The following is a 20,703-nucleotide window of genomic DNA, read 5'->3' on the forward strand; positions in this document are numbered from 1 at the left end:
CATTTAAATCACAAAAAGAGACATTAAGATTAATAACTGAAGAGCTCTGATGCTTATTCATTTACACCACATCTTGTTTCATAACGTTGGTTCTTGAATATTAAATAACTTTATTGCGACTCTTGGTCATGTCAGATTGTAAAATGTATAAAACTGTATGTATAAATATCATATACAGAAATCGATTGATAAAAGAATAAAATGGTCAAGACTGATAAAATAGTGATAAAATAAGAGCCCCTATTTTCTGCTGTTTCGAACCGAATCTAGACATCCGTTTAAGAGACTTAAAGCTTGGAGTCCGAGAAATTGGCTCGTTCAAGTCAGTATGAAGGCATTACACATACACGATTCTTTTGGCAGAGGTGGTTTGGTCGAGAGTCCAGACTGGGTTGATCGGTAGATAGACAGATAGAGCTGCATATCAAAATATTGATTTAGCTACGCATGATTTCGCACAGCAGATGTTTGTCTTTGTGTGATTGCATCATGAAGATCATGAGGCTCGATTCATTTAGAATTTATTCCAATTTCCCAAAGTGCAATCAAGAACATTGGATGGAGTTAAAAACAGGTTTCTCAAATCAAGGTGACAGGGATTTGGAGGGAATGGAAAAAAACCAGGCTGGTTCTGCCAAGGCCGTTGGGATTGTCATGCACAGGTTACAGTTACTCATTCTCTCAGATCTGGACGGATTTTGGAATGGATGAGATTCTGCCCTCCCAAAGCTCTTCTCAACATTGGATTTGGTTCCATTCCAAACACACACCTGGAAGAGACAATTCAGGTTCATTTCGACTTTGAACACATTGCCCAAACTCTTTGAAGGATATCCTTTTCAAAAGCTGTTGGCTAATGGTTCTACTAAGAGCTTCCTTTACGGGCGGGGCAACTTTTTTCATTGTGTTTCCAATAAAGATTCATTACTTCCTGAGGAGCCTGAAAAGCAAGTAGTTCGAAGGAATTGGATAGCATTAAAATGTAGTATAATAATAGCAAAAAAGTGTGTATACATTAGTACGCTTTCCAATCGCATTCTCAACAATCTATCCATTTTTTTTGAGGATTTGAAGAATGCTTTAGGAACCTATTTGCATGCCATGACAATTGATTATGCCAGTGCCTAGCCATGACATTACGGAATTAAATTGTTTGCCAAAGTGCTCTGAAAATGTGCTCATTTTTAAGCTTGGGACTTGATCTACATTTCCCTTTCTTTGCGTCCGTAGAAAGTCAAGATGTCAACTTATGATAAAGCTCGGAAGGAAAATCCACCCAGCGCCATCTACCAACGAGACATCCAACAGCTTCTTGTCAATGAAAGAATAAGAGAGACACATTAATCGAGAATACTTCAAATGTAATCTTTTTGAAGCCGTTTTATTTCCGGGTTTGGTGCTTTAAGTCAAACTATTTCTGGGTGAACTAAAGATTTTCATTACCTTTGCTTTGAGATGTATTTGGAATCGAGCGATCAGCTCCATCAGGCGCCATATCGGTAAACACCTCCAACCGAAAAGGATCAACGCAAGTACAAATCTCGGTGAAGGCCATAGAGTCTACAATCGGATTTAAGAAGACGCCGCAAAATCGATTTGATCCTCCTCGACCACTCCGATCACATCTGACATTAGACCCTGAATCAGAGAGGCATTCTTAGGGTTTCAATCTCAACTGAGGAAACGGAAACAACCCTTTGAGCAAAGACAATTGCCTAACTATATTTGACAATGCATTTGTCTATGTTGATATCAAGTTCAGATATGAGCCCTCAAACCTCATCATATTATTTATGTTTTTTTTTCTCTGTTTGTTTTTTCACGGGCTTTTCTAACCGCTACAGGGAATTTAATCCCCAGAACTATTCAGATTGAAGGTTATAATTCGTCTATGTATTATCTTCTTATCTTCACATGATACTTGGTCTGCCAATGAATTTGAGTGGGCAGTACCAGCTAGTCCTTGTATTTGGTGTTGATCTGGAATGCCAATAAAAAATGTGTCCAAGTCTTACTTGAAAGATGCGTCTGGATCAATAAAGCCCAAGTATTCCCAACCAATATGGTGTTAAAATATGTTTTAGGTTTATCTTTAAAAGTGAACCTCTTTCATTTAGAACGAATGAGAGTATCACCCATAAAAATAGGGCTTTACTCTAATAACATGTTCCGCAAACCCTATGTCAAAATGAAAACTGAATGCGATCAAATCAAAGCTATCCATTAATATGTCAAATATAGCATAGTTAATCTAGTATAAAACAAGAATTTGTACTACTGTACCAGGTATAGCTATGTAGTCCAGAGTGCAAGAGTCGTCCACATTTCCCAAGGCTGTATTACCGTTGGCGTCTTTGGTGGAAATTGAAAAAGCTGACATTGGGTCAGTAGACCCAGGGACCACCCCACAAGCTTTGTATTGAACGCAGCAGAAACCGAATTCCCGGCGAATACAGACGTTGTATCGCTGATTGGGCAAGTGGTTGTCATTCAGGGCATTGTAATTGAAGGTGGTGATTTGTCCACTAAGGCCTGTGTGATATTGGAGACAACCATTGGGTGGCCTGAAATCAGTTCAGAAATAACACTCGTTGGTTGACTAGCCACGTGATTATTAGTTCTTCTTTTATTCTTAATTTAAAGCATATACGTAAACATAAGATATATCAGTTCTTTTTATTTTGAAGTGATGAGGATTTCATTTCCAGTAGCAGGGCGCAACATAACTTATCGCAACTGTCCAGTTTTTCTTTGCGGACCTAAAAGCATTTACACTTGGCATAAAACCACGTAATTGGATCCAGGAAATGCATTATCATCCAGTTTTTCATTTGCGAACCAAATCACTTACAATCTTGATATAAAGGCAACATTTTGATTCAAGTTCTACTCCACAGAAGTATAAATACCCATTGAGGTATTGAGTCACCCACCAGTCTCAGAAACTTGCTTCCAAGCAACATCATGAAGGTAAGGGATAAAAATAGCTTGGAGTGAACTACATAATTGACTCTCTAATTGATAGACATTTATTGTCGCCCTCACTTTGGTGGCAATAACATTAGCAGACACTCGTGGCCCATGGTCCCCCTTCAGTCCCTACAAACCATTATCTGATGACCCCCCTCAGTACACCTATGCTTATGCGGTCAAAGATGAGGATGCCAACCTGGATTTCAACGCTGCTGAAGACCGTGATAGAGACAAAACCACAGGAGGTTACATGGTTTTGCTTGCGGATGGCCGTCGACAAATGGTGACCTACGTTATAAACGGCCATTCCGGGTTTGTAGCAGATGTGCGTTATAAAGCAGGGGTCACATCTACTGCCAGTTATAACCAACCATCACCTCCTTCCCTTTCTTCTATTTCGAGTAAGTTTGTGTATGAATCAGCTCCTGAGTATCTTTCATATCGATCAGCCGCAGAGGCCTATAACAAACCGGCTCCTGAGTATACTTAATGCTCCTTTTGAACCAAATTCGTCTATTTGTTCGTTTATATGCGTTATCAGATTTTGTTGTTGTTTGTCTAATATCATAAATAAAGCGGGGAAAATATTTTTTGTGTGTTTTACAAAATATTTTAACTGGTTTGGTTTTGATTGACCTCTGTATGATTATTATTGGTGGTAGAGAAAAAAGTTCACCAAACAATATTTAAGCCCCAAGGAATGCAATTTTATCAAATTTGACAATATGAGCCAAGTCATACAGATAAACACTTTAGAGACCCATATATGGGCCTGTGGTAGACCTTGGACATGGGCAAACTCTTAATTGGAATTCAGCGGCGATACGTCACTCTAGGAAAGCTAAAGGTAAGCAAAGACTGCTATTGACTCATTGAAGCGGGAAAGGAAGATGACGTCATCGTCAAATTTTGAGAGATCACTCCTACTTTTGAGGCTTCATATCTCTTTGCTGAGGGATCAAATTGAAGGTTCAGTTCTTTTATCCATTAAAGGAATGGTTCATGCAGGTAGGTATTTTTATAAACTGTCTAAGTTTCACTCATTAACACGAAAAAAAAACTAATTTTAGAAGAAAAAAGCCGTTTTGGCGCGTGATTTTTTTGTATTTTAGAATTTCGTATTTTTGCAATAAACTTTTTGAAACCTTAGAAACTGTTATTGTCCAATATTGAGATTTATATCTTGGATTTTTAGTACCTCTACTGTTATGAAAAGTGCCCCGATGACCTCCCAAAATTTGTGCTGCTTTTCATCGTGCAGCTGCTACTTCAATGTGTCAATTGGTTGAAAGTAGAGGGCTTGTGAGCGAAAAGTCACTCCAACCAAGCCGCTTGAGACTTTGCTTTGAACACATTTTGGTAGTTGGGCAGCAGGGTGTCGGGCTGATCGACTTCTCTTGTGTTACTCAGTTTCAACCAAAGCAAACAAACAAGCCATCAACTCATTGGCTCCCTGAATTCGGAACTTGATTTTGAGAATCACATAACTAAATGTGTTCAAAGCCGATTCCCATCGCACAAACCAGGCAGCCGCGAGGAACAAAAAAAAAATCTCAAATCTCGTGAGTGTCACTTCTCTGACTAGACCTCTAGTTGAAAGTGCGGGCAACACAGTCAGGCACGCAATCTGTGTCAATGTAAAGAGACGAAAGAGGCGGGAAGTTCAAACTGAACGGTAATTGTCATTTTCAAGGTCAAAGTTTTCAATGTTCAGGTCAATAATTTTGTCCTAAAATATTCCTGCCATTTGACATTCTGGTGGCAGATTTAAAGTCAACCACAATTAGAATCCTATTTGCATCATACTCTAGGTAAGAGGGAAAAATCTTTCAGACCATTACATAAATTTTGAACCAAGGTCCTCAGATTTCTTATGTACTGTACACTTGATGACTGTCAAAAAAAACTCCAAATTGTCCCTTCGATGGATTTTATAGGAGATCTTGGCTTCTTTTGATTGAATCATCTTTATCAAACAAAAATGAGCTGTTAAGATTAAAAGAAACCAAGATTTCACTAAACTTTACTCCGCCCAAGAATAGCGCAAAAACAACAATAGCCACTCTTAGAAAATGATAATTTTTCGAAGTTGTCAAGCCCATTTACCTTCTAGAAGAACGACAATTGATTTGGGACACTTTGATGTCCCACATTCTTATATTCGTGGTCCCTGAGAACTCAAAGTTCAATTGGGCGAGGTCCGAGGAGTCCATACCCAAATCCACGTAGACTAAAAATAATGAAAAAAAGAAATGAATCATTATTTCGTAAAGCTTCATTTATAGTCAAAAGAAACAGCCTCTTTGAATCTCACCATGCTGTCCCATGTTTTGTCCACAAATCGTTGGAATAGGTGGATTACTAGAAGACTGGACCAAGGAGCGATTCGCTTCTTTTGAGCACGATTATATAATCTTAAACCATATCCTTACCAGTATTGTAAACCTGTCTCGACAAGCGTCTCTCGTCAATTCTTGGGAACCGCCCAATCCAAGTATGGAAAACGTATCAAAATCCAGACGCAATGCACATATTTCTAAAATGAATGCAAAGCACATGAGCAGAACATGAATTTTTTCTTGACATGCTCATCAACAGAGGCACTTGTTTTTACCTTGGTTTAATTTTGCAACAGTATAACGAATCGGCTGCATTTGTCGGTAAGGCGATGGAAATTCTGGATTCTGGAGATAAGCACATGATTGTCGCACCGTTGACAAATCAGACCGTGCAAAGAATACACAGCACGATCCAAATCTGAGGCGAAAAGGATGCCTGAAAGTCAATCTTAGTTTGACTTATTCTTACATCTATTTTCCTTACCCTGCTGCACAGCCTCCTGCTAAAGATCCTCCTTGATCCGTGCATTCTGAGACGGTGAGACAAGTTCCATTCCTTTGAAGCGCTCCAACGCTGAAGAAAGGAAAAGATGCAGGTCTTAATCTACCCCCTATCATAAACCACCAGTGGCTTTCTCATTTCTTTTGTCGATGTATTAGTATTGTGGTTGCAAATCCAATCCTCGGGAATTTGCCACGAGATGGCGCCATAGCAATGGCAAAATTAGAGCAAACTTTGCTTCCACATTGCTAATTTGATCTTATCAATACATCACTTCATTTCGAGTCCACTGGAGCCTTGCAATGATATAAAAAAGATTTTAAGTTCCTTGCTTACCCTTGCTAAGCACAAAATGAGAAAAGGTTTTGGGCCATAATGTGAAAAATTGGACTTTTTCGGCGCCAGGTTATATCAAGTATGGATAGCTTTAACAGGGCCAATTCTGATTGAGGATATAGTTGGCTAGTTTGTGTGAGATTGTGAAATGATCCTTCAGTAAATAGTAAATACTGTACATGTAGCGCCATCTAGTTCGCTAGGTATTGGTGCTCTCAAAACATCTTGATAGACCCAAAAAAAAGTCGTTAAATTTGCCAAACGGATGGAAAGCAAAAGAAAAATGGAAAAAATAAAACTAGTCAAAATATTTGTTTGCTTAATTTGGAGACGTTATGTATGAACTGCCAATACAATTCACTGGTCTTCATTGTTCGTTCACTTTTCCTTCATAGATTTAGCATTTTGTCACTTATTTTATTTTTTGCCCTTTAAAATCGAAGTTAACTGTATCGATTATCAATAATATCGAAGACATATTATTATAAAAACAACGCTTTAATGACACAGTCACTTATAGAACACAATTTTGGAGATATACTGTACAAACTTACCCCGAGCCTCTCATATTTGAACGACAGGGATCATTCCGAAATTGAACGACGTTGAACAAGGAGAACACTAAATATGGTTAAAGGTAAAAAAATGACATTTACTCTACCTTAATTGACTGGTTTTGCTTACATTTCTGTTGCCGAGTTTCGATCTTTTCTACAAAGCCAAGTCCAAACAAGGAGGCAGAAATGAAAAGAGCTCCGAAGACCATCATACTTCTTGGAAGATTTAGACACGAATGCCCGATAAGCTCAAATCCAAGGAATGTCTTCTCATGATTAGCCGTATGTAAAAAAAAATCAAGTAGGTCAATTGAAATAATTTGGCAGAAGCACTTAGCAATTAGTAATCGCTCATCATTGCCATTTTTTCGGAATTGAAATGCATTCCAATTACAAATATTGGAACTTCAAGAAACTAACTGCAATTGAGATTTGAGAGTTGATTGAGATTTCAGTTCATCTGCATCACCTCAATCATGTTGAAGTTCATTATTTGGTACATGGCCATGTTTTGGGTTTCATGCACTTTGGGAAACCGCGAGGGAAAATGTAAGTACGACAAAGTTGCCCAAGTTTTACCACGGATTTATACCATAGAGGAGCGAAGTAATAACTGTTAGACATCCCTATTGTAGTTAACCTTTTCCGAGTTGTGAGGTAAGATATTTCCTGTCCTCTTGGCAAGCTTATCCTCCTCCAGGTTTACTGCAAACTTAATGTTTTACACGAAGTTATTTAATCTTTTACCTCAGGTCGTTGCAAATAAGTGCATAATATTTAAGCTCAACCAATCGACTGGGTCAAAAGTTTTGCCCTTTCAAAGCATAGTGCATAAAAGGGTACTGACTAAATGGTTTAGCCCTCATCTGGTGATCAACTTCCACATGAGGTCTAGCCTATTAATTCTGTGAGGAGTTATATGCAGTGAACTTTGAGAAGGCGTAGCTTTTGATCCTGTCATTTGATCGAAGTATGTAGTTGTAGCAACCTAGGAACAGGCTAAGTTCCACGAAACGGATAACTCGGCACAGGAAATGTTGACACCAGAAGACACGGCACTGGAAGACTTTATACATTGGAAAACCTGGGACATTAGAAAACTTGACACATTAGAAAACCTAACTAATCTGAAAACTTTTAACACATTAGAAAACTTGACCAAATTGAAAACTCAAAAAATTTCAAATTCCTTATTTACAAGCTTGTTAATGACTTGTGGGATGGTTTGATCAACAAGTTTCAAACTTTGAATCTGTGACAGGTATACCCTATTTTCATTTCCAATCATCCTCAATGATGGATGTTAGCAAATGGTTTCAGGCAGTCATGTTTTTCCCGCCTCTTTTGATTTTTTAAAATGTTGTGCTTTCTAAAATATTGAGTTTTCTATATTTGAATTTTCGAATTTGTCCAGTTTGCCAAAGTGTCGAGCTTTCCAACGTGTCGTGTTTCTCCGATGTGTTGAGTTTTCATGTGTCGAGTTTTCCGCTGTGTCGACCACAATCTCCCAGCATCCTGTCCATCCTGTTTTCTTCATTATGGATTAAATGTTTTTGAGCTAAGATTTCGACCATTATTTTGATTAAAGTGATGCCAACCAAGTCGGTACACATTGAACCATCTCTATCCTCCCGTCGAGTGAGTATCATTACTTCCAGATTTGAAACCAAAACAAGTGTTTTCTAGCTAAAATGTCCTGTTTGTATTTGTTAGTTTCACATGAAATATTACAGCCCATCAATTCGAATGATATCCCAATAATTTGACTTGGGAGTAATCAAGCAATTGTTACTTAAAGTAGCTCAAGAGACTCAATGGAACTAATGTTGCATTCTTAGGTTTTGTCTCGATCTGCTAACAAGTAGATCATTTTCATTGTTACCAAAGAGATTAAAAATTGAAAGAAAAATGATATCGAGATTTTAGTGTCAAAGATCACGTTTATAACTAGTGACTTCTTAGATCTAGAAGTGGTTTAAAATGCAAAAAGTACGAAAATCCCAAATTTGCCAATGTGCCATTTCGAGCTTTTTAAACTTGGTTTTATCTTTACGTAAAATTTCATTTTTAAAATGAAATAGTACTTGTTTTGAACATACAGTACGTCCCGAATATTTTAGTTACAGGTACTTTGCAATTATTTTACAACCCTGCTTCATAGTGAGAAATTATTGAAAGCTCTCAAATAAAAACATGTTTCGGGCCAGATGAACAGGCCTTGAACGTCTGGTTTAAATTGGTCTGGTCTCAAACTTTGCGGCTTTTGGCGTGAGTAACTTTCAAATCATTTTGCTGGAAATCGCCATGTCGAGATATCAACCTCGTGATTGACTTGAACTTAGTCAGGGACTCTAAAGAGAGGAAACGACACGGCTTTCCACTGACCGCCAAGTTAGGCCATTGCGTTGAATCAAGACAGTAACTCTAGTCTCAATAAAAAAAGATTATCCTTACTACATAGTACGTTTAAGTGTTTTTAATTAAATAATGATCTCCTTGATATACAACTCCGTCCATAAACTAAATATTTCTGAATTAATTTTGAAAGTCAGAAGAATAAATGAAATACTCATAAACATCAAATTAATCAAAAATAATCAAATTCTCTTTCTAATCAGCGAAATATTGCGTCAAATTGGCTCAAAAACACGCATAGATAGAAAATCATTAAGAATAACGTTATTAATTGATGTCTAACTTACACTGGCAAAATATAAAAGAAATGTAAGGAATAAGCAATAAAAGTGCATGTAAATAAATGTTAACATATTAGAATATCTGGGATGGACAATAAATAATTTTCTTAACTCACACATTTGGAAAAAAAACATCAAGCATTGGTGAAAAATGAATGAATTATCTTTTTGCAGAGTTTAAATTTCTACTTATTAGGAAGTTTGAATAAAAGGCAAGCATTATTTAAGGGGCACAGAGTAATACCAAAGTACTTTGGACTCCAATAAATTGTTTTTCTTGCAAAAGCACCCAAAATACCAAATTAGTCCAATAAAACAGATGCCAAATCTCTTAAAATCATTATTTCATGATTGTGAAGCATCCATATGAGTTTAAAGAACAATAGTTACAGTATGTCTACTTTTGGTTTGAGGGCCATTCCTAGAGTGAGAGCCATAGTTTCATAAAACACGCAAAAAATTACTTGAAATTTGGTCAATATGTTTCTGAAACAATTTTCTACAAATAATATTATTAGCAAAAGAGTATTGACTGCTTGTGTTTAGAGCAAATTCTTGCTATATCAAGAAAATCTAAGAAGTACTTTTCAGTTATTGCACTTTAAGACATGTTTAAAGTTATTTTAAGTATATTTATATGCCTGGTTTCAAGCACATACCATCAATGGTTACGAACACGATATTAGCCACATACTTTGTGCAATATTTATGCCAATAATTGACATTTAAAAATTTCAGCAGCAGAAGTTTAGGCCTTACTTGGCGTGAAAGGTTTGGTGATCACAAAAAAGTGGCGTTTCCTTGCTTTAGTGTCCGTGACTTAGTGGACATGGAATTGGGACATTGAAGCAGGAAAGGAAGATGACGTCACCCTCAACTTTTGGGAAATTACTTGCCCTTTTGAGGATTCATCGTTTTTTGTTAAGGGATTAAATTAGAGTTCCAGTTCATTTATTCATAAAAGGAATGATTCATTTAGCATTGTATTTTTTATAAACTGTCACAGTTTTACTCATTAGCATGCTCAAAAATAAATTTTTAGCTACAAAAGCCATTTTTGGGGCTTATTTTTCCTCTTTTAGAACTTTCTTTGTTTTACAAAAGACTTTTTGAAACCTTAGAAACGTTTTTAGTCTAATATTGTGCTTTGTATCTTGGGTTTTTTAGTACCTCTACTGTTTTGAAAAGTGCCCTAGTGACCTCCCAAAAGCTGTGCTATTGTCATCTTTCAGCTGTTACTTAAAGAAGTCAATAGGTATGCTGAAGGCCGAAATGTAAATTTGGGAGGTCGTCTAACTGGATTCAAGGACGTATGGGGCAAACTAACGGCTTGTCACCTATCAAAAATCTTTGGGCAATTGTGAAGCAGAGACTGACAAATATGCCGAAGGCTATCAACATTCTTCATCGGCCTCGTCCCGGATGGCGGGCTTGTACAAATGTGCCAAAAAGCCAACCACCAACTCGGAAATTCCCGTGAGTAAATTCCTCCTCCACTGTCAAGAACTGTTTGCATCAACATCGGAAACAGTAGTGGAGGTCCAGGGCCGCCCAGAAGAACACCATCCCCTTTTGCAGCCCTTCACGGAACCTGAGATGGACGTGGTCTTCAAGAAGATGAAGAGCAAAGCCCCCTCAACATCTGGGATCTCTCCTTTCCAACTGTCACTTCTCCGGACCCAAGCCCTGCCACTCCTTCAACATCTATTCAGCCTCGCCCTCCATTCTTCCTTCTTCCCACTAGAGTGGATGGAGTCAGCTATCATCTTCATCCATAAGAAGGGGCCCAGGGACATTCCAAACAACCATCGGACCATCGCACTGGAGAACCCATTCTTGAACATGATGTCCACCCTACTAAATGCTCGCTTCTCCGGACTGGCCGAGGATAGGGATCTTCTTCTCCAGTTCCAATTCGGTTTCCAGAGAAGCCGCTCTACCACCTCGGCAGCTACTCTCCTCTATGAAATTGTGCATTCTAACATCAGCAACAAGAGGAGAGTGTACGGATGCTTTGTGGATTTCTCCAAAGCATTCGACAGGGTGGACCGAACGCGGTTATTCCTCAAACTCCAACTATGGGGAGTTCCGCGTTCAATCTTTGTCCTGCTGTCCAACATCTATGCGGGACTCAGATGCTCCATTTGATCTGGTGAGGACCTATCCCCCTGTTATTTCACTTCCGTTGTCCTTCCGCAGGGGGATCCACTGTCGCCAATTCTTTTCAATCTTTATGTATCCGACCTGCCTGAAGCCCTCACACACCAACGCCCCACCATCAACCATTTTCCTGTTCAATATATTCAACATGCAGACGACCTGGTTCTCTTGGCTAATTCAACCGTGGAATTGCAAAATGCCATCAATGCACTCCATGGTTATTGCCAAGAGAACGGCCTTCAAGTCAATAGCATCAAGACGAAGGCCATGGTTTTCCATAAAGGTCGTCTGCCTCCCACCTACTTCCATATTAACAATAGTCCGATTGAAATCGTCAATAGTTTTAACTATGCCGGTTTCACCTTCTCCACCCAACTCTCATTCACCAATCACCTCAAATCCACAATAACTAAGGCCAGGGCCAGGATCGGATACATATGCAATAGACTTCCCATGAAGAATCTTCCCCTCCCAATAGTCTTTCAACTCTTTCGGATCTATGTCACCCCAATTTTTCTCTACGGCCTACACCTTTGGCTTCCCAGCTCCGCCCAATCCACCCTCAAATCCGCCGATGCCACCTACACCAAGTTCCTCAAGCGATACCACTGCGTGCCCCGATATGCCAACAATGCATAGACACATTTTCTATGTGAAACCGAGCCCCTCACCATTGGGCTGGCAAGGTTAGTGTCCAACAGTGTTGGGAACCTGACTTTTCCGGGGGTGATGTCCGGACACAAGTTATCATTTCCGGTCAAGGACTTGCTTACACCTTATTGTCCTTGGCCCGACATCCCTTCGGAGTATTGGCGGTCACGCACCTTTGTTCGGCTCCCAGCCAAATGCCATCAGCGACGGGAGTTGACAAAGGATCTGTTCAATCTAGCCCATCCACTCTACTGCAATAACCAAGATTAACCAAGATTTTCATCACTTACCTCTACCTACCTGTCTTTGTACTGTCTGTTACTCACCTCTTACCTTTTTTCATGTGCATTGAACCAATTCTAGTCATACTCATTGTGATATAACTTTCTAGTCAACTATTTTATTGCCTTTACCTTCTTGACATTTTTCTTGTTTTATCAACAAACCTTTGTATAATGTATATACATCAGAATTTATTTTATAGTTAGTTTTACGCCATGACATGACCAAGAGTCGCAATAAAAGATTATTATAATTTACCAACTCAAATTCCAAGTGAAAACGACCTGGTCTGACATTGATTCCAAACCTTGGAGAATCTGGAGAAACTGGAATGCCAAAACGAGTAGATATTTAAGTCAAGATGAAAGGGGATTACATTGATAAACATAATGCTTAAGAAAGAATCACTTAACTGAAAGAGGAATACGTCATTGCTGTAAGTAAATTTCGGGACGTACTGAAGGTTTTGATTGAAAGAAAACCTCTGAAATAGCTGTTTGCGTCAAAGCAGTGATTCTCTATCTTTTGAAATAGGTATGTCCAAGCCTCAGCATATTGTATACCATAAATTGATAATTGGCTTCCATGTCTAACTTTGTTTCTTCATAGGTTCCAAAACTCTCCGTGCTCTTCAAACCTCCCTCAAATTGGTACTTGCTATACCTCGACTGAATGTAGTGATTTGGGTGGCATTGCATCAAAGTCATGTGCTAGTGGATTTGGAGTGTGTTGCATTTGTAAGACACATTTTGTATTATGGCCAATATTTTTGGTCGCTTTTAATGTCTTTTTCAGCCAAGTGCCCTTTGAGGGTTGTGTCAATGCCAGAAGGCATGGGTTCAAATCCCATGGTCGGAGGGAAAGTGCTGATGAGTGGGAGCCATTAGGGCTTCCCAACTATCTTTTTTAAAGTATAGTAAAATCCGTTGACTTCGGGACTTTCAGTTTTAATCTTGTCTTCTCATTTTGTTGAACACACGCATGCTTATGAATTGTTTCAACTTTACCTTTAAAACTGATATCTAGGTTTGTTGTACTGCAGTTAAGATACAATGTGGCCAATCGTCCAGTCAGAATTGCACGTACTTTGAGTCCCCTGGGTTGGAGCAATCTGGAACATGTCGGTCGCAAATCTGCAAAATGGATCCTAATATCTGCCAGGTATTTTGTTTAAGACCAAAATCATCAATACTAGATTTCCAAGTTTCGAGAATGGATGCAAACGAAATGAAGTGATTGAAGGGCTGGTTCTTTTTTAAAACGCCCTCCTGTAATGCTGTTTCATGGAATAAAATGGTTTGTTTTAAAGTTCTAAATAGCCCTTTAACCTTTCTTGAACAAGTACTGTCTAGAAAAAAGCCAGAAGGTACCATTTTGACACTGCTGTGGCGCATTCTTTTTTTTCAAATCGACTATTTGTTGTAGCGAAGCTCAATGGAACTCTTAAAATTGCAATAATCGATAAAGCCATGACAAGGGAGGCGAGTTGAGGGAAGAATAAAAGCCCAATATTTTACGCTATCCAGCAGATCGTATCTGTTTGATTGTGCTTAAAGAATGAAAGAAAAGCCTATTTTCAACGTCATTCATTGTGTTTTCCTCGTCAAGTGTGCGGCAGATTAACGTTAATGAAATTACATGTAGGTAGAAGGTGGGTCGAAAAGTGATAGTAATGCCACCAACGAGGGTACGAATTGACAGGGTTGTGCACAATATTGATAGAGGGCAGTACTGCTTCGCATCCGCAAGCAGTTGCTGCTAAGAAAGTACATCTAGCGACGTTGAAATCCAATCGCCAAAAAAAAGACAACTGCAGCTGGACTATTGACTTGTCAAACTCAAAAATTTCGCAGCATGATGACTAACGGCTAACGAAACTTCTAAAAGTTGTGAAGGAGAGTGTAAGACTCATGTACGACACGAAACCAAAAACAAGTACGAGAAATAAATCGTCGGAACATGGTTCCGTGAGACAGATTTTAAGGCATTGCGAAGGCTAAAGTTTGACAAGTCAATGGGAGATCCCCACGCGTGAAAAGACGTATTAAGCCGAATTTTGGCCTTGATTTGGAAGCATATGAAGGCATCTAGTATTGAAAAAATGAATATTTTACCCAGTCGCAATTCAAAATAAGTGCTCACGAAACCACGTGGGGGTCTCCCATTGCCCTGTAATAAAAATCCATATAATCTATATCACAGGGCACTAAACTGGACATTAAACGGCTACCTACTTGATTAACATATTTGACATCCATATATGTTGAACAACATTTCATGGAAGAAATCATTTCCTTGAGAAGATAATAAACTCTCTAAATTATTTAGGGATTCAAAACACCCGTTACAAAATGTTGGCATTGTACAAAATGATTTGTTCAGCTGGTTTCAGTTAGACTACCTTGGCCAAGTTTGAGCCCAAAACTATGCTTAGGGAACTTAGGAGATATGTCCAAAATTATGCAACAAACATTAAATAAAATGCAAAATTTCGGCCTGCTTTGAAACTTTGAAACGAAGCACTTTACAAGTAAATAATAACAAATGGGCTGCCTTTAATTGAAGAGATCTACGTAACTCGTTCACAGTCCATTTTTCTAGAAGTTCGTGGCCAATCCTAAAACCTTAGCACCCCAAACCTAAAAGAACCACTCTTTCTCTCGAATGTTTCAAAATTGTCAACTTTTTTCAGTTTAGACTTGATTTTGAACGATTCGTTGTGGCAGGTCCTTCCACTTCCACTTCGCAATCCCTGAGAATACTGAATGGAGCCGTGAGCAGCTCGTCTTTCGCTCCTTTTGCCAACACAGCTTCACAATGCCTCACGGATTCCTTTGCAGTTACCAACCCTGGCGGACCTTCGCCCCCTGTATTATGTGGAACCAACTCTGGCGAACACAGTTAGTAATATGATCAATTTTTGAATTATTTGTCCTACAAGCTCAGTTTCAAGGCTTCTGTTAGTAAATCATGTCTAGTTATTTGCAAAAGGGGCTAATCATATTTCATTTTGGAGTGCTGAATATTGAATATCAAAATTGAGGGCCAAATGAATTTTCAAAAAAGTCAAATACTTTCTTTTCCTTAAGTGCTGCAGCTTGAAAGCAATTGCCAAGTTCAGAATCGCTCGAAATATTGAGAAACATAAAGATGGAATTCTTTCGAGATAGTTGTGTTCTTTGCTTGATTAAGCTGACATTTCATCCTTTCTCTAACCATTCAATTTTAATGTTCACACTGTTCGGGGTAAGAAATTAAATATGAGGAATTCATCCACTTTTTCTTCAAAATTCTAGTATATATTGATTTTGTTGTTGAAATTGTTTAGAATTTTTCTATTTAAAGCGTAACTTTTTGTCCGCGAAAAAAACCGGCACACATAAAGAATGAATACCCTTCAGGTCAGATCACCATAGGAATGAGATACAAGTTAAAATGATCTTTTTGTATTTTAATGGAAAAACAAAGCATAAATTTCTGACGGAAAACCAGTAAATACCGTAAAATCGTTCAGCATAATTGTGCTTTATACTTTTACTTCATTACCTAACGAATATATAAAAATTGTGTGTTGTAGTTTATCTTGACGCCAGCCCGAGCTGCAACGATTTGGTCTTTCAATTTGGAGGTACTTCCAGTGGGGCATCCTTTGCGAATCGAGATTGGTTTATCAAGGCAAGTATATCCCATCAAATTGACCTTGAGATTTGACGACGTTATTACTAAAAAATTAAGGCCGTTATATGGGATACTATTTTCTGAGGGACTTATTCATGAAGTTCACACATAGGAAAACAAAAAGTTATGAATTTATGAATTGGACCTTTAGGCATTACACTACCAAAAGGGTATACATTCAAGGTGATAGAATGTGATTTCGTAGTTCCTGTTCATAAGCCTCCTGCAAAGCACGTAAGTCCGATTAAGGCGGTTGTTTTAAATGGTTTCTTGTGGGCATGCAATATTATGATGAAAAAAAAAGGACGCAATTTTTGGTATATTATAATGTTCCCAACTGACTTGGCGATATGACACTGTCCCTGTCATTCTCCTGTGGCTCCTCTTGTTGTGGACAAACAAACGTAAAAGTACGAGAATAAGCTCTGAGATACCTGACTTTAACAAGGTATTTCTCGATTTCTCGTTGAACAACTTTTTGCTGATCCATTATAACACCATAATACACCATCAAGAGACCTTTCAAATCCTACAAGGATAAAATTACAAACACCTTTGACAAGAAAATTTGAATGCACAGGAAGTTATCTATTATATACCGACACGTACTATACCAACAACTTTTCATCATCGTCATCTTTTTCCATTGAATTGTGTGATAAAAAAAAGCTAAAGCATCATTTAGTAAAGCTTATGCTTTTCAAGTTAGTCATCAAAAGCTTTTGAAACTATACTTTTCCTAGTAATATTGCGTTGGAAATGATGATGATTGCTAAAGTGCTGGCGTGTTATCAATAATGTATTAGACATTTTCAGGTTTAATTCTTATTGGCATGTTATAATTATTCGGATTTTTTCCCCTTGAGGGTTTGAAACGTCTCCCAGAAAAGATGGTGGCTTATTCATTGAGTCACAGTACGTGATCAATAAAATGGTCAAAGTCTGGCAACTTAGAGCGCATTCTTTCGTTTCTACTTTTGTTTGTCCTCACCTATACAAAGCAGAGGGCGCTACCTCCGATCATTAAAAATGACTATTGTGCTTTCCTACTTGATAGGCCTGATGTTGAATGTGAGTGAGAGGGAAAGTTTATACAATTGCAAATGCAGTTCAATTCTTAAGCCAGTGACGACCTCCTTATAATGAACTCAATTCTTTCCCAAGATCATCCAAATCAGTTGTGACGATCCTGATTTGCCACCCCAAGGGTGCACCCAATACTTCACAGGATCCAGCGGAATAGTTCGGACGCTCAATTATAACGAGGGTAATGGGCAACATCTAGCCAATCAAAACCAATTGATTTGTGTTCGGTAAGCCTGGAAACTCACATCAGTCTTTTTCAATGCCCTTTTTTTCATCCATTGTATTTTTAGACGAGAAAGTGAAAACTGTCGGATATGTTGGTTCACTAACGATTTTGAGAGGGATTTTGCCGTCTCCGGGACCAAACGAGCCAATGCTTTTGTGAAGGTAAGACACAACTATCATTCTATAGAGCATGTTAAGTGAAGGAAATTTAAGAAAAATATAGTGTGGCAACCCTCATATTGAGTATTTTGAGGAAGACAAACATTACAGTCAGTCTGCACCAGGCATAGACCAAATGTGTGATTTAATTCAGTTTCCCGGCTGGGTGAAGCAAACAGTATTCTGATTTTGAAACAAAGACTTTAGTGCAATAACACTGCACAAAGAAATATCATTTTTTTGAGTTTTGTACCATAACCTGCTCGATCGTTGAAAATTCTATTGGATTCAAGCGCGAGTGCGAGCGCAGGCTCGCTACAATGTTTGTCTTATTTCTCCCTCCTCAAAATGATGAAAATCAGTGTTGCCGCACTTCATTTTTCTGAAATTTCTCTTGGGTTACATGCCCTATAGAAAATCCATTTCTGCACCTTCATACATAGCAGTATTTAAGCACCTTGTTCAAATATGCTGATTAGTGAGCAAACCGAAAAACGAGGAAAAAAATATTTTAACGATTTTGCACATTTCATGATCTTACTTTACAATTTCTGATTAATTCCAGTACATTTTGTTTTTATGGTTTGGTTTTTTACGGGCTTCTCTAACCCCTTCGTTGCAGGGATTGTAATCCCCAGCAATATTAGAATGAAAGGTCATACTTCGTCCATTTATTACTTTTTAATCTTTATATGATATATGGTATACCAAGGAATTTGAGTTGGCAGACCAAGCTCGTCCTGAAATGAAGGGTTAATCTGGAATGCCTGTGTACTTGCAATGTAACATTTAATCTCACATAAGCGACAAGCAATTCGCATTTTGACATGCCAACAAGGTGCCATGATTTATCTTAACATTTCTTATATTACGTGATTTATAATATAATACATACTTTCAGACCAGTCAAGGGTGTTGTGGATATGGAGCCAATGGCTTGGCCATGAATGGCTTTGATTGCTTGGTGATCCCAGGAGCTGTCAAAAGCGTTTCCAACGTGGGCGTAAGAAGCCAAATTTGCGGCAGAATGGGTTTGGCTACGCAAACGAATGGACTTGCAAAGTCAATTTGTTGTAAGAACAGACCATGTAATTAAAGAGCCGACATATTGGCTTAAATATTCAGGTTCGATTCATTTCCAGCTACTTTGGAGCCTTACAGCATCCGTTTCCTCAGTGATAATTTCGAATTTGCTGACGATGCCAATCCAAATGTTGAGGCTAGTACAGTCGACAGAGGATTTCAACTTCAGTTTGTCCAGGATAACAATATTTGTTGAATCAGTTTCATAAGAATTCCTTATATGCTGTATGTTAAGCAAAATAAATGGCATGACAATTGACATGATTTTGATCTTTTGAAAACGATCTGATTCTTTTGCCCTGACCTATCTGAAATCCCATGTGATCCCAGATCTTTGCCCCTAAGCTGGTTTGTTGTTTAGGGGTTCGACGTTCTTGCATGAAATTCTCCATTCATCATTAGTGCAAGGATAGGCACCAAAAGGCTCTCCCACTTCCCTCGGCAAGATCGTACTCACTTTTATTTTCGAACATAGTTTTGTTGGCAAATCATGGCAGGGTTACCAATCAATCGCCTTAGGGCTGAAATTAGATCATTTGCAGAAAGGGTGCTATTGAACTTGTTTAACAGTTCCTGTTACTGAAAGTGCGGAGTTCAATGTCACACAACTCTTTGAGCGGGGACAAACTTTGTCAGACAGAGCCCAGGCAGTCCTGAATTTCTTTCCACCCACGAAAACTCCTAAATTTCGCCTGAGCATGACCAAAACCTTTCAATTTCTCCAAAGATACTCGCTTTTAGGTTAGCTTTTGGTTGAAAAAAAGGTTTGGTTTAGTTTTTCCATGAGCTTTTCTAACCGCTACAACGAATGTAATCCCCAGTACTATTCAAATGAAAGGTTGTAATTCGTCTATTTATTACCTTCAATCGTGATATGAAATTTGGTCTACTAACGAATTTGAGTTGGCAGACCGAGCTAGTCCTTGAATGTAGGGTTGATCTGGAATGCTATCTAAAAATTGGTCCAAGTCTGACTTGACTTGAAAGATGCAACCGGATCAACAATGTCTACGTATTCCCTACAAATATTAGAGTGCAACACATTAAACAATAAAGGTGCTCTCAAAACAGACATTAAGCCTCTACGGTCACTATAAAATTGACCCTTATATCCTGGGTTGGAACATAGCGCATGGATGCTCCTGAAAACGTACAGTTTCAGATACCTTTCGCACCCTCTGCATACATTCATTCTTCTCATATTCATAACCAAAGATTTCACTAAGGTCAGATTCTGCCCTTCAGCACTATTTGAACCAAAAAGTGAGTCTCCATACATATTTTCAGGCCTGCAAGTGTTTTCTTTTATGAAAATTGGTTTTCATGGGAATAATCTTGACTCTCTTCAACGCAAAGGAAACTAAATGTCACTAGTGAAGAGAAAGCAAATTCTGACGCAGCAAATGTTGGCTTCTTATTGTTTTGACTAAAGACTATACCTTGAAAACCCAACACCACAAAAGAAAACTGCGTACTCAACGGCCTTCACACACTTTTTTTTGTGTGCGGACTTCCTTACCGCTACCGGGATTGGAATCCCAGCAGTTCAAGACGAGAAGATTATTTATTTTACTTGACTTTTATTTATATATATTATTTGATCGACCAACGAATTGGAGTTGGCTGATCTGGCTAATCCTTGAATATAAGGTTGATCCGGAATTTTAGTCAAAAACTTGTCCAAGTCTGACTTAAATCTTGCTACTGGATCAACCCCTACATAAACCCTACGAATATTTGAGGGCAGCAAATTGAACAATGAAGGAGCCCGAGAAAGAAGAGAGTTGGACTTCATTGTTTTAACTAGCCTGGATTCTCGAGGGCTTGAAGGTGCTCTCAAAACGCACATTAAGCCTCTACGGTCACTACAATTGACCCTAAATCCTGGGTTGGGACAAAGCTCATGAATGCTTTTGAAAACGTACAATATCAGATACCTTTCGTACCTTCTCTGAGTACTGTACAATCCCAACCTT

At 38.5% G+C, this 20,703-nt stretch overlaps 3 protein-coding genes across 3 annotated transcripts; 2 read left to right on the plus strand and 1 right to left on the minus strand.

The window, feature by feature from the left end:
• Positions 1-504: 504 nt before the first annotated feature.
• Positions 505-7,110, minus strand: LOC131891434 (uncharacterized). Its single transcript, XM_059240995.1, has 10 exons — positions 6,835-7,110; positions 6,705-6,771; positions 5,797-5,886; positions 5,588-5,730; positions 5,406-5,509; positions 5,288-5,342; positions 5,080-5,203; positions 2,284-2,564; positions 1,444-1,638; positions 505-770 (listed from the first exon to the last, which is right to left on the minus strand). Exons 1-10 carry the CDS (start codon positions 6,917-6,919, stop codon positions 736-738), a joined length of 1,179 nt encoding a protein of 392 aa, XP_059096978.1. The 5' UTR covers positions 6,920-7,110; the 3' UTR covers positions 505-735.
• LOC131891435 (pro-resilin-like) lies at positions 2,372-3,548 on the plus strand. Its single transcript, XM_059240996.1, has 2 exons — positions 2,372-2,970; positions 3,026-3,548. Exons 1-2 carry the CDS (start codon positions 2,965-2,967, stop codon positions 3,461-3,463), a joined length of 444 nt encoding a protein of 147 aa, XP_059096979.1. The 5' UTR covers positions 2,372-2,964; the 3' UTR covers positions 3,464-3,548.
• A 6,526-nt stretch (positions 7,111-13,636) lies between the features above and the next one.
• On the plus strand, positions 13,637-18,970 carry LOC131891258 (uncharacterized). The gene is made up of 7 exons (XM_059240789.1): positions 13,637-13,657; positions 15,126-15,396; positions 16,074-16,171; positions 17,339-17,487; positions 17,551-17,647; positions 18,546-18,717; positions 18,787-18,970. Exons 1-7 carry the CDS (start codon positions 13,637-13,639, stop codon positions 18,921-18,923), a joined length of 945 nt encoding a protein of 314 aa, XP_059096772.1. The 3' UTR covers positions 18,924-18,970.
• The last annotated feature ends 1,733 nt before the right edge of the window (positions 18,971-20,703 follow it).

This window comes from Tigriopus californicus, chromosome 12 (genome assembly GCF_007210705.1).
Source record: "Tigriopus californicus strain San Diego chromosome 12, Tcal_SD_v2.1, whole genome shotgun sequence".
Classification (NCBI taxonomy): Eukaryota; Metazoa; Arthropoda; class Copepoda; order Harpacticoida; family Harpacticidae; genus Tigriopus; species Tigriopus californicus.

Excerpts from the sequence above, each read along its gene's own strand:
- LOC131891434 (XM_059240995.1), bottom strand. The coding sequence starts at position 6,919 with ATGATGGTCTTCGGAGCTCTTTTCATTTCTGCCTCCTTGTTTGGACTT. Across the intron at positions 5,887-6,704 it reads TCAAATATGAGAGGCTCGGG|CGTTGGAGCGCTTCAAAGGA; the intron begins GTAAGTTTGTAC and ends TCCTTTCTTCAG. Across the intron at positions 5,343-5,405 it reads GAGACAGGTTTACAATACTG|TCTTCTAGTAATCCACCTAT; the intron begins GTAAGGATATGG and ends TCCTTGGTCCAG.
- LOC131891258 (XM_059240789.1), top strand. The coding sequence starts at position 13,637 with ATGGATCCTAATATCTGCCAG. Across the intron at positions 17,488-17,550 it reads AACCAATTGATTTGTGTTCG|ACGAGAAAGTGAAAACTGTC; the intron begins GTAAGCCTGGAA and ends TTGTATTTTTAG. Across the intron at positions 17,648-18,545 it reads GAGCCAATGCTTTTGTGAAG|ACCAGTCAAGGGTGTTGTGG; the intron begins GTAAGACACAAC and ends ACATACTTTCAG.